Source organism: Eleginops maclovinus, chromosome 16 (genome assembly GCF_036324505.1).
Source record: "Eleginops maclovinus isolate JMC-PN-2008 ecotype Puerto Natales chromosome 16, JC_Emac_rtc_rv5, whole genome shotgun sequence".
Classification (NCBI taxonomy): Eukaryota; Metazoa; Chordata; class Actinopteri; order Perciformes; family Eleginopidae; genus Eleginops; species Eleginops maclovinus.
In genome coordinates this window covers 9,317,531-9,332,197 of record NC_086364.1, presented here as the reverse complement: position 1 = coordinate 9,332,197, position 14,667 = coordinate 9,317,531, and the positions used below count along the sequence as shown (strand labels likewise).

The following is a 14,667-nucleotide window of genomic DNA, read 5'->3' as shown; positions in this document are numbered from 1 at the left end:
CATTGTAATCTTAGCAATGTGTCTGTTCTGTAATGATATTGCAGCCCAAAGGGAAGTGTTTACAGTTGGTTTTGGACCAACATAATTCGGTTCTAACCGTCTGTGAATACACTGCAGACGAACAGTCTACTCAGGGTGGCCCAGTCCATTCCTCTGTTCGCATGGCAGAAGGATGTCAAGGGGGCGCGCTGTTCTCACAGACTGCTCCCTGGAACCACAGCGGTGGCACGGCAGAACGCCTCAGCTGCCCAGAGATCAAGGGGTGTTGTTGTATTGATGGCATCAAAGATGGCACACTGCCTTGCCCAGCTTCTGATACAAAAGCCTGAACAGCATTAGCTCCCTTCCTATCACACAAAGAGCTGTGGCTTGCCCAAGGCAGCTGCCTCCTCTGCAAGAGTGGCACCTGTTTACTATGGATTCCTCAAGAAGGCCAGGTGTGAGAGGGAACATAAACACACCTGACACTGAAACCACTATGCAGGAGGTATATCTCTCCCTCAGGGCTCTCTCTGCCTATGTTGCTTTATTCTGGCCTCTTCTACATGACTAAAAACTACCTCTGGGAGCAACTGACTTTTCCCTTCACCAGCCAAAACCTGACCACTGAAACCTAGCTCTTCCAATCCTACTGCCCACCGTCCACCTTAGCAGGGCAGGCTGCACACAGCTATTTGTTTTGGGAACTGAAGAATGTGCCCATTGTCTGTCCGCAGCCATCCTGAACCGACTGCTATAAATGAGTCTTTTGTCCAAGCCCTCCGTCTTCCCCCGCCATCCTGGTGCAGACAGGACTCATCCTGCGCCGGGCGGCTGAGACCATGATGGGGTTTCAGGTTGGTAGAGAGAAATAGGTAGAAAGAGAGGGGGGTGGGGATAAGGGACACCAAGGGACTGGAGGATATTTAGTTTTGAAGACAGGTGCATTCATCTTCCCCCCTGCACACGTCCGGGACAACGTGTGCCTTATCAGTGCTAAGAGAACCTGGGGCTCCGAGTTGATGGACTTTGTGATTAATGCCACAGCTGCACTGACAGACTGTGTGTTATGGAGGCTAATCATCTCCTCCCGGGAATGAAGCAACACTGATTTGATGTTATTCACAATTTCTGCATTCTAGTTGTGGTTGATTTCACGTCCTACTGCGAGTTGTATCGTACTCAACAATGACTGAAAAACGGAGTAACATTTCAATTGATCGCATTTCCTGTGAACTCGCTGTGCTGCAAGCATTAATAATCTACTGCCTTTTTCCTCTTCAATAAAAGGTTTCTAATGCATTTTTGCTTTTTTATTATAAAGAAAGAAGCATTTAGCCCCCCAAAAAGAGTGTACTTTACTTATTCTGAAATACATTGCTGCCAGGCATAGATGTTGGATTGAGAATAGAAAAAGCAATTGAAACTTTGAAACATAATCATAACACTGACCAGAGACCAGCCCTACTGAATCCACCAATACAAATACATGAAGTGAATTATTGTTTTCCATGCTGCTTTTTCTGCAAGGCAAACTCCCTCCTCCATAGGGCAGTATAGGCAACCCCCCAACCTACAGCAGTGTGTGGCAGGCCAAACGAATAAACTGCACTTATGGCACATGAAGAACCATCACACACATGAAACACATGTTTATCCAACCCCTCACGCACCCACTGTCTGAACCAGCCAGCCAGATGTCTGTGGGGCCCTCTCTCCTCCTCGCTGCCTTTTTTCGCTTTGTTTGAAAAGGTGTAGAGTGTATGCTGGAGAGAAAGCTCTGGCTTATGTTTCATTTACAGACTATAGAACTGGAGATGGTTTCACAGTGTGCGATGAGGGAAGTGAACTCACACACCCTCATGCACACACATATTGTAAAACCAGGATCAAAGATATCAGAAGTGCCTACACACATACATACTCACACAAAACGACAATGGATATAGCGCTGGTAAGTAAAGGATCAAAGATACAGGCTTTTAATTCCAGGCACCGAGGGAAGGCAAGCATCAGAGCCACAGTGCTTGAAAACTGAGCAGTTTGCTGCTGACGTTCGAAGCAAAGTAATAAGGGTCTCATCTGTAGAGATGCTGATATGGAGGTGACAACTGGAATGCTGAGAGGTGAAACACTGCTTGAATGAAGATTAGCACCCCGGACCTGAGGAAAGGCCTCTGACAGGGGTAGAGTTTATGGGACACGTACTGGAGGCTAAGGTCTGGCAGTAAAGATAGTGAGTTGGTGAATAAGGACATGATTTTATGGCCTGTCTGTCTTTATCCCTCTACCTGATCATGAGGTTGAACATTGAAACTGAATTTATGAAGTATGGGGCTCTCAACCCTGACACATAAAATTAAGGTTGTTCCTGCCCCAGCGTACAAACAACGTTAAAATGTCTGTTGACGTGTCTTTAATTCAATACCACTGATATTTTGCAAGTGTCTGCAAGACGAGACGAGAACGAAAACATTTTTGTTCTCAAGCTATAAAAAGCAAGTTACAAAACAGTGTAGACATAACCTTTTTCTTCTGTGAAATGAGTCACCTATTCACATGATATTCCTGGTGGATCTAATTGGGTACTATATCATTTACAGGTCGGCCTCTGTCAGCGACCTTCATTGTTTAAAAATCCTTGTAGATAAAAAGTCATAGATCAATCAGTTCCACTTCGTCTAACTGCTATTTTCTATGATATTAGAACCCAAGGAGCCATTGCACTTACTGTGTTGAAGTTAGGAAAGAGGCTGAGGGGAGAGGATCCGTTGAGTCTGAAGGGCAGGAGATGTTTGAGGTCAAGCTGCGGCTGCAGAGGCCGCCCTGGGACGGGCAGGGAGGCCAGTAGGGGGCTGCCCTGTGCCGACGTACCTGGACAACACAAAGAGGTAGATGCTACAAGTCAAGCAACAACTTGAAAAACGAACATGTGGGACTTTTCTGTTCCAGTGTGGGCAGAACTGCACCAATGGCTTCCAAAAGGTGAGGTGCTCTCAGAGGGGGCCTGACTTTGATTTATTTGATACCAGAGGCACCATTACACCTTCAGCTGACACACAGCACACACATAGAACCACTCAAAAGTGTGTGTACAAGTGTGTTTGTATCCGGGACAATACAGTGTGTGTTTCGGTTTTCATGCAGACAAAAGGGGGTGTACACGGGCAGTCCTGCTGGAGACTTAATACTCCCATCACCCCAGCTGAGCGGCCTGATCCCCCAAGGACAAGCCACCTGTCCTCATGTACATACACACACACATCATTTAATTACTGATTTATTGGCTGAGGAAAGGTGCCTGTGCGAGGAAAGATGGGAGATATCGGATTTCAAATGGACCAGGGATGAAGAGATTTCTAATTTTCCGCTTGGCTGCGTTTCAGTAGACCAGTGTGCTCACCGGTGCACAGGCACTTATCCCAGCACCAGGATCAATCATCGGTGTCAGCTTCGGGTCACCGTGGCCACACCAAAGTATGCCTATCATGTAAGCCCTACTGCAACACACACACACGCACACCCACATGCGCACACATACACACATACAAAAAGCAATCACCAACAATAATACTAGCGGCTTAGAAATACAAAAGATTCCCCAAAAGGAGTCTCTTCTCTGGGTGGGAATGAAAATGTGCATTTTCAGAGACAGATGGTGGGATTCCAAAAAGGAAAGGTGAAGAGAGAAACAGTAAAAAGATGCTAATATATTCATAACTGGGAGTGCACCATGTATGGTACTGTTCTGCACTGTATTTGTAACATAGCATGTGAATTTACTATATCACTATGAGAAAAGGACTTAATTCAACACTGAGTCTTAGAAATATAAAGATATACTACACCCCGTTATATAAACACATAGTGTACAAACTCTTATGCTCACTACTTATTACTACTATGTTTGACAAAAACGGACAAATAAAACTACAAGATAAACCGACATTTTTCCGTTCATCAAGACTCCTCTGTTTTGATTCTTTTTTCACTGTGGAGTCATGCAAAAAAAAGGTTTTATCACGCATAGATGGAAACACAGGATGATTAATTGATGAGATTCATTTTAAACAAAACGGATTGCATTCTCCAGTAAGTGCAAAATCCAAACCTGATGTAGCTAAAACCATAGAGGTGAATCTTGACAAATCTTGAACTGAATCTTCTCTAGATCCACAAATACATACCTAAACTATAAATCTGTTTCCTCTACTAAAGCCAAACATGCACATATCCATCTCTTCCCTATTGTTTGGTTCGTTGAATGAGGACATACTCCTACACCTCTCATAGAAAGACTGCATAGACAGGATGAATTATAAAGCCATTCCATTGACCGTTCTGTTAGATTACACAAATATGACTACAAAGCCATCACAGACATCAATAAACAGAAACTCCAATTTTGTGGTTTTTGTTTGTTGTTGCATATTAGTATTTTTTTCTTCTAGCACTGGTTTCAAGGTTATAATTCTGCTCTATGGCCTGTGCGAAGTACAGAACAGAGTGTAAGATGGGAAGTCTGTCAGTAGTCTGGCCCATAGTTGCCGCAGCTTGGCAGGATTTGGCACTATGATGCGAGGTGTATGTTTTTGGTGTGTGGGGGGACAGAAAGAAGGAAGCTCTGAGCATATGCTCCTCAATGCTGGGCGCAGGCCTGCCTTTGCCATGTGTGGGCTCTCCTCTGCTGTCTGTCTGACACCTAGAGAGATGCAGTAAAGCATGGGCGCAGGCAGCCTACAGACACGTGGGCAGCAGCCGGCAGGGGATCACTCACACACTCAACACACATTCACATTCACACAGAAAACGAGGAGAAGCTGAGTCTCCTCTTGGCAGGGCTATCAGAGAAAAAGCTGGGCTTGCAGAGAGGACAGTTATCAGCTCATAGTGCTTCCCCACCTCTCTGTGACTCCAGGCAGCTTATTAAATCAGGGGCTGGCTGTTAGCCTCTTTGGATGATAACGCAGTCATGTAGGCCCAGCCCGGACCCAGGCATGTACGACAGGACTGTGTGTGTTGGAAATGCATGTACGACACACACACACACAAACACACACGCATGTACGACACAAACACACACACACACACACACACAAACACACACACACACACACACACACACACACACACACACACACAAATGCATACAAACAGCCTACGCACCTCTGAAAACAAATAGCTCCCAGGGAGAGGGAGAAGTCAATATAGACAGTCACCTAAAGCCACACACACACACACACACACACACACACACACACACACACACACACACACACACACACACACACACACACACACACACACACACACACACACACACACACACACACACACACACACACACACACACACACACACACACACACACACACACACACACACAGATTCCAGTAGGAGTATACTTTGAAGTAAAAAAAACATCAATTTTTCAAGCCTGTTTCTTATGTTGTTGTTTTTCCTGTGTGTATTTTTTTCTTCTTCTTTGTGTGTGTGTGTGTGTGTGTGTGTGTGTGTGTGTGTGTGTGTGTGTGTGTGTGTGTGTGTGTGTGTGTGTGTGTGTGTGTGTGTAAGAAAATAGGATGGCTTATTTCTGCCTGCAGCTCCTGATAACCTCCTTCTATCACACTGCGTGATTTTCCACTCATTTAATGTGTGTGTGTGTGTGTGTGTGTGTGTGTGTGTGTGTGTGTGTGTGTGTGTGTGTGTGTGTGTGTGTGTGTGTGTGTGTGTGTGTGTGTGTGTGTGTGTGTGTGTGTGTGTGTGTGCACATATGTACATGTTTGCATGCGTATGTGGTTATGAGCACATGTCTGCGTGGAGGCTCAGGTTTATTTACGCCTCACTTGTGGTCCTAGGGTCCAGACAAGTTGAGGCAAGGCCTGAGATCAAATGTCCAGCCTCTTCCTCTCTCTCCCAGATGACTTTGCTAACGGATCTGACTCTCTCCGTCAGTCTCTCCCCAGGCAGACCTCTTCCTCCTCCAACCATCACAACAATGCATTCCTCCCTCTCATGACTCACTGGGCTTAGTTACACAACAGCCGCCGTCACATCGCATCTACTCCGATGCTTGTATGTTTGTGCGGTGCATCTGAGCCATAAAATCCAAATGTTGATTTTTCAATTATTTTTCTTCTTGCACATCTGAATAATGGTTTCCAACATGAACAAGCACACTAACTGAGCCTTCCTTTACGGTGCTCGCAGAATTAGCTCAAAACAACCTTTTAGTCCTTCTGCTGTAATCATTCCTGTACTCTCTAGGTTTCTGACAAATTGTCTTTTCTCACATCTAAATACCTCCACCCCGCCCCCTGTGCTTTGCGTATCACAGCAAAGTGCTGCTTAGCGGCTCAGGAAGGAGAAATGCAGAAGGTCGGGCAGGAGAGAAAACTGCCTTTCTATTTGCGGCCCAGTGTAATTATGTGGGAATAGATGCTGGCACAGCAGGGTCTTAGAGTTGGTTGAATAGATCTCCACCTTCTTTTCCTTCTGCCTGTTGTTGCCTAGCATTACAAAAAATGACCCACAATGCCGTTATGGGCCATGGGCGTCTAAAAAATACAATTTTCATTATCATTTCATTTGAGGTATTTCTTATGACACTGTATGTTAACATTTTCATCTTTCCGATAATGTAGGAAAGCTAGTTTACGCTAAAAAGTGGTGTCACTGCTTGGCTTGTGATTGGTTCAGGCAGGTATTGGCGGGACCTCAATACAGCTGCTCTAGCCACCAAATCACTACTGCGCAGACTCTGGCTTCAAAACGACGTCCAATAAAGATAGCAGCTCCCCTATCTGGGATATTTTGGATTAACTTTGATACAGAAGGAGGAAGAATTGTAGATAAGTTGGTTATCTACACACACAACCTATGCCTAGATTCCAGTACAGCAGAACTGTCTTCATTCCCAGAGAAAAAAGACAGGACAATGTACTGCTGCAGCGATGCACCCCTGTGGACCCTCGAGGAGACACATGACTTGTTCAATTCTGTTTGTATAAAATGTAGAAAGGTTGCTTCTTGAGTAAAATAATGTACAAGACTACTCATGCTGGAAAATCCTTCCAAAACCCCAATAGAGAAGGGAATGTCAGGAAAAGAATTACTTGTATTTTGCAGTTTTCAATAGACCCGAGCAGAAGAGAAAGCATGATGAAATTCTGTGTGTAAGAATATTTTAAAAGAATACTCCACAGATGGAGTTAGCTGGTTTTGTGTTGTTTTTTTAGGAGCGCTTGTCTTTGTTGATTTCTGCTGAATTTAAGGCTATTGTGTATTGCCTGCCTGCTGAGAAACAGTTGGACTGTCAGACAGACCTTCACCATTAAGCCTCTGATCTGATTATCCAGCTGTGATAATGAATATCTACACATACAAAGTTAAATCTGTTGAATAGGGAAAATGGAAGGAAAATTGCTGACCGGTGAAATGATGAGTACTTATTGCAGGCACTATATGAGCATAATAACTCTGCACCATGTGGATGATTGTCTCGTCCGTTGCCAAGTACACATAATAATCGTTCTTTTTGATGATGTTTAGCACCGTTGTTATATGCTTCCACCAAATGTGCATACACTTGAGTCCTGACACACACACACACACACACACACACACACACACACACACACACACACACACACACACACACACACACACACACACACACACACACACACACACACACACACACACACACACACTCGGAGTCATAACACGACGATGCTCATTGTGCATCTGCCACATTGTTGCCACACTGTTTCACCATCCCCCAGCCACCCTACAAATTTCCCAGCAGCCGCCGTCCTACCTCTGATGGGACTGGATCTGACAGGCCAGGAAGAGCCTGCAACGTCATGCCTCCATATAAATATAGAACTGTAGTTCCTTCCTTACAATCACCCAACCAACAAGGGCTTTTTTTTTTCAACTTAAGTGTTCAAATAACCCCAAAAAATGCTATGCATACAAATGGCTATATCACAAGCTCTGTGCCTGGAAATTGTAAATTGGCCTCATAGTTTATTAGAGGCTCACAGCCATTCGAGGGCATGAAATGACATTGCACTGCCTCTTGAAGTCCAAATGTACTCCACTGAAAGACACAGTGAGCGAGACAAACAGGAGGGGAGAGAAAAGTGACTCTCAACAGCCAATTAGCCTCCGCTTGATCAGGAGTTGGTGTGAGGGCCAATGTGGGAACCATTATGGCATGGACGGAGAACATTAACCACCATCAGTTTTAATTAAAGACTGACACTTTTTATGTCTCTCTATCCCCAGCCATTCCTCCCTAACTTCTATTATCCACTTTATATTCTCCATTCCCTTTAAAATATGATCATTATCTGAGAAGCTGACTTTAAGATTGCAGGTTACTGGACTGATTAGATGAAACAGTGCGGAGATGATGAAAGGTCTTCAATGAGCCCGCAATTAAGACATTTTTGATTGGTTCAGTTGCATGAAACAGGCAAGAATTAGATGCTTCTCTACAGCGGCAGATATGATCTCATCATCATGAATACAGCGTTATTCTGAATGAGAAGCAAATTCTAAAACAAGGCCAAATAAATACATCATATCAGCTGCTTTTGTATTCAAATTGACCTTTTTGTAGACTTTTATGTCTCTTATTAACCACTATTATCTATCGCATGTAGTTACATTTTTTACAAAGAGCCATTTCATTTTGCCCACCTACTTCTCCCTTTTCCTCTCCTAAATTCACGGCCTTTAAAGTTGTTTATTTGAATCATTTATTTGCTCTTCTTTCTGGGTCACTCGGCATGCCGTGCTGGCTGCAATGTGACTGTATATTGTGTACTGGAGTGTGTGAGTTGATGACTGTGTGTGCTGCACATGACAGTTTGTATTCTGGTGTGTGTGCAGCAGGCAGATACAGTTTATTCGGTAAATATGTGCAAGGAATATTTGAGCCGAACAGAGCTCCAACTTTACCCTGTTTGATGTGTGAACAATCAAGTGTCGCCTTGTCATCTTAAGTGTGTGTCCATGTGAGGGGAGAAGAGCGGCATGATAAAAAGGTTGGCTGATATATTTCCATCAGAGGAACTGGATCCAAGCTCTAATAAGGTTGTGAAAGGTGTTTTTATGAGGATTATATTTAATCTCAGAGCTCTTACTTTCTTTCTGCGACCCTATTTTAAAATAATCTTTAAAAAAAAAATCTCATATGAAGTTCTGCCCTCCTTTCTCTTCCCATTTCCTGTATTGCAGGAGGTGGCAGATTGCTCCATGTGGCCTGATTATATGCAAGGCTAAGCACAGTTTGCCCTGCAACTGAAAATAGAGCACTCTCAGGAAGGGAGATGACTTCATAACTTTGCTTCCAAATGCAGTTTTAGAGGAATTATACAAAGTAAGACACTGAATCTGTCGAGTTCATCTCTTAGTCAATCCCAACATCTCACCTGTACTCAGCCAGGCGTCTGCTCTCCTGCTGGCTCGGGTAAATTAACATCATCATTTTAGAGCTCCATTAATCACAGAACACAAAATGAGAAGAAGCTTGGCGTGAGATAAGAAGATTTATGAGGATATTTAGACCTCATGCAGCTCCATCATACTGTGGATGAAGGTATATGGTGTAATTTAAAGCCAATAAATAAAATGTGATCTCAAATAATTTATATCACTATTCAGCTGCTGCCTTCAGATGTGATGCTGCCTCACTAAAGAAAGATATGAACCGTTCAGTGTTACTGCCATTGACAAACAACAGGGTCCCTAATACATTATGACAAGAACTGCACAATGAGAGATGAGGCAAACAAGACCTTGTTATCACTATATTTCGTTTTTTCGTTTTAATGTTATATTATGTTTAATCTCAACATTAATTGTTGCTTTTTTGACGTGAAACTATAAGAACAGTTTTGCATAATCCTACACCTATACCATAGACTTCAGAAAGTTTTAGTATGTTTGTTTGGATCTACATTCATGGAAGTCGGATAGTGGTTACAGGACCTCGTGGACAAACTTCTTCTCACGTAGAGTGCCTATAATGAGTTCTGTCAGGCAAGCAGCGAACAGTGTAGCTACTGAACCCAACCTGAGCAGAGGCAAGGCCCATCTGTCAAGCTGAGACGATAAGCCTGGAGCCATCCAGAAACAAATTGCTCAGCTTCCCCACTGTGAAGCCCTACGAGGCAGGCAGCTACGGGCGGGCAACAGAGATGCTTTTGATTTCTGAATGCTACACAGGAAAAAGGAGGAGAAGAAGGGAAATATCAAACACATTAATCTATGCAGATGGTGCCGATGGCCAGTCATTGCTTTGCAGAAGCAGCAGCTGCACACAAAACTCTATGATTAACGGCAAAGAAAATAAAAAAATTGAAAATACATTTTTATTTGCTTACAAGCCTCAGGGTGAGCAGCTTTATTGAAATAACCCACGCTTTTACTAATCTCCTTCCTTTTCTTTACAAAGATAATGACAGCTGTCGGACCTTTCCCTCTAGGTACAAACAAACTTTTATAATGCGCAGTTGATGAGGTGGAAGATGATCAAAGCTAAAATAAAAGCAGTTTAAACATCTGTCTGAGAGAGGCGACGTTGGCATCATCACTGTTTTCATTTACAATAACTAGCATCTTGTCAAAATAAACAAATATAAACTAATTCAAAGTAGTGCAATGACAACACATACAAAAAAATAAATAAACAAACAGGGCTGGGAATTTTACAGGATTGACAGGAACTCAGATGAGGTTCGTTTCCTCTGCAAATTGAATAATTTGTGGAAGTGGCATTAAGTGCGACATCATTTTTTACATGAATAAATATCAGGCTGGTCAACCAAGCGTCACGCAGCCATCATGCCAACTGTGACAAGCCATTATAAAATGATTAGATATGGTGGGCGAGCCGGACTGGTTGGATCTTTGAGAGGGAGGGATGTGGCGTACTAGAGAAATAAGCACAAGACAGAGGTTGCTTTCTAATTTTAACTCCTCAGCTGATGAGTTGAGAGCAGCAAGAGATGAAAACACCGAGGCAGACATAAAGGTGGTTACGAGTCTGTGACGAATGGGAAATGAAATTGAAATTGTAGCTACGCTGAACACAGTGGATCTATCCTCTCCTGAATTTCTCATCAGAGATGAATAGTGTATAACACACACACACACACACACACACACACACACACACACACACACACACACACACACACACACACACACACACACACACACACACACACACACACACACACACACACACACACACACACACACACACACACACACACACACACACACACACACACACACACACACACACACACACACACACACACACACAAATTAATGATTCATTTACACAGCTGCAAGTATTTTGAGATTCTTAAGTGTCGCAGGCGGTAACAGCCCTTTTATTTATATAAACGACACTAGCAAAATGCATGCAGAGAGCATTGCACAGAACATTGCTTGTGTATTATTACATTCATGGTTATGCAAAAGAGCTCCGGCTAAGGTAGTTGTATTAGTAGTAAGCCAGTAAATTGCCTTCCCCAGCAGATCTATTTTTTATCAAAAGGCCTACTGATCATATACCCACGTTCCACCTGAATTTGTTTTTCACATAACAACACTTTCCCACGTATTTCAAGTTCCTAGTTTTATCTTCATATAACATAGCTCATTTAAATTTCCCTTTCAGGTATGTGTTTCTGACCAATTAAAACTCTTAATGGAAATGTGTACTGGCTATAAAAAGGCAAAGCTTTTCTTTTCAGATCCTAGCTGTAGGGCCAAGTTTTTTCTCCCCTAACACATAGCAGGGAAGTGCGAGAGAGCTTTTATAATATTTGAGGAACAGAAATGCAGTTACATGAGAATTATGGGACGAGAATACGACTGTGGTAATAAAAGTCCTCCAGCTGTGAACTGCAGTAATGCATACATAAGCTTACATTCTATAATGCAGATAGCACCTCAAGAAAAAAACAAACATAGTAGCAATTCATAGATAATTAAATACAAAAATCTATTTAATTAGCTTACACAATTGGAACAATGACTCATTTGTGTTGACTGAAAGCCATTTTACAGAAATAAATGAACCCTAAATTGTCCGTGGTCAAGTTAAAAGGTTTGCTGAAGGACGAAGCCGATGTTAAAAAATAATTACCCCTTGGTTGCTTTTTAAAATGCCCTCACTCTCAATCAGCAGAGGCCTTGTGAAATAAACAAGCTAATTTTTCCCAACCTGTGCTGTAATTGTTTCAAATCAACCTCACGCCTCAGCGTCACTGCCAGTATAATTGCTCAGGAGCGTGAAGATTAATCTACAGACGCACATCTGTGGGACTTCATTCACGGGTCGCAGTGCCATGCCTTGTGGATCCAGACTCATTTGGTTTTCAATCTTGTAAAGCATATGCAGCCAAACAAAGGGGGGAACATGGTGAGGGAATGGCTACCAACACCTATACAAAGCGTGCATTAAAGACAAATGCAGAAACCCATGTTCCTAAGCAGAAGGTGATGTATGCGAGTGAGTAACTGTCATCAGCAAATGATTGGTCTGTTATCATGTCCACCTGATAATGGAAGATAACAGTCAGGCTCAGTCAACACATTCTAACAAAAGAGGAAAAGTGTCATAATTTGCAAAACGTTGGACTCCAATCAGCGGCGGCTCAGAAATCAGTGATGGAATTGTGAGCCACTTTCAGGCAGAGAGAGGATGGGCTGTTCGACAAGCTCTCTGAAGAGAAACAGCTGCAAGCTGCAAATTGGAAAGCCTTTGAGAAGCTGCTCTGTCCTTTGTTGTCTTCTTCCTCCTCTCCTCAAAGTGCTGGCATGCAGATGTCTCCTCTCTTTCCTCATGCGTAATTACAAAGATGGGATAGTGGAATAAAGGGATGATTCTACATGAGGCATTGTACTGAAGGCGGCACACCCGGACAGCGCAGCCCCTGGGCCTTTAAATGGGTGTTCTTCACCACAGATTTTTTTTTCAAGCGCAGCCCCGGAGCTGCCTACTTACTTGACGCACCAGACACAATATGGTTAAAAAACAAACAATGTGACCACCCATTGTGGTGTTATATACCCTCCACTTAAGCAGTAGAGTCCTCCTGATCTGCCCGGGTGCAGAGAAGAGACAAGGGGCTGAGCAGATAAGGATTCTTATCAGAGGCTGTCCAGGTGTATGGAGAAGTGAGGCCATAACAGGATTCCTGAGTTACTATTGGCCAGCAGGATTTCACTCAGCGTGAAAAGAGTAAGAATAGAAGTGCAGAGGGATGGATGTGTGTGTGTGTGTGTGTGTGTGTGTGTGTGTGTGTGTGTGTGTGTGTGTGTGTGTGTGTGTGTGTGTGTGTGTGTGTGTGTGTGTGTGTGTGTGTGTGTGTGTGTGTGTGTGTGGTGTGGCGGGTGAGTTGTTGGCCAGGGTGTTATAATTGTGAATCCCCTCAGGGTGCCGCAGCACAGAGCGTCTTAGACACCTGCTGGTGTGGTGATAAGAAAGGAAAAGCAATCACTCCAGTTACCCGGCAGCCCAAACTGGCATCTTGCTGCCTCTCAACCTGCTACTTGGGTATTTCTCTCAAATATAACTGGCTTTCTGTTATAGGTCAGCTCCTCAGTGGGCTTTAGCCTAGGGAGAAGAGAGGAAGAAACAAGAGAAAGGAGAGGACTGAAAAGCAGAGAGGAGATGCTATAGGCCAAGATGGAGGCTTTTTTTTTGTTCAGAGTTAGACTTATAGTGCGTTTGTTTTAACTGTATGGGCAACTGTAACTATGCAAAGCAGGATGTGCGGCAGAAGTTCCTCGTTGCAATACAGGCTGTCATTTCAAACTAACTTTATCACCCACAGAGGTCAAGGACATGCGGTCTGGCTCCGAGTGGGTCCTCAGACTCTCTGCAGAGTATTTCTCATTAGCGTGATTCCAACAGAGGATTATAATGCGAATCCTTGAGATAAATCTTTGCTCGTCACAGAGAGACCATCAGCTGTTGCAGTCAACCAGCGAAGACTCCTGAATTATTCATTTCCTGTTTACAGCAGGCGACAGGTGCGCGACCTCTGTGATGAGTGCCCAGGGTGTCTGGAAGAAGTGGTGACAAGGAAAAGGAAGGAAGGGGGAGGAAGCCTCGGAGGGACGGCACTGGAGACGCTGAGGAGGAGAGGGGGGGATTCAGAGGAAACTGCCAATTTGTCAGACTCAGGTGCTTGGTACGGTTTGGGTCTGCTTTTGCTTTTCATGCTTTTAATTTTAATTATGTGGCAGGACATGCAGCTTTAGCGGACTTTATGTGAGACTGCATGGAAGGTGTTTTGAAGGGAGGGTAAGATTGCCAATTTTAGGGGGAGTGTAGCAAGGGAAAAAAGCAAGTAAATTACTGTTCCCCCAAAAAGTGAGAGTAAAACCCAGGGTGGCGGTGGAGGTCAGGGAGGTCTGCCAAGCTTGAGCTGCACATCAGCCGAGTGGCATTTACTGTAACCTTTCCCCTGGCTTTTAATAACTGCAGCAGAAACAGCAGAAACACGGATCACTGCCATTCACTGGGGAGGGCTGGGAAATGGATCTCCATCTGTCTGTGGCCACACAATGCCCACAAACACCTAGAGAGGAACATGGAGCCCACAATGACTCAGTTTCAGCTCTTTGAAAACTTTAATACAAGTAAAATAT

General features: G+C 43.7%; 1 protein-coding gene across 1 annotated transcript in view; it reads right to left on the bottom strand.

Annotated features, from left to right (window-relative positions):
• znf385c (zinc finger protein 385C) overlaps positions 1 to 14,667 on the bottom strand; it is a 113,413-nt gene that overhangs the window by 16,162 nt on the left and 82,584 nt on the right. Inside the window, 1 exon segment of the mRNA XM_063902976.1 lies at positions 2,711 to 2,853. Coding sequence (XP_063759046.1) covers positions 2,711 to 2,853 — 143 coding nt within the window.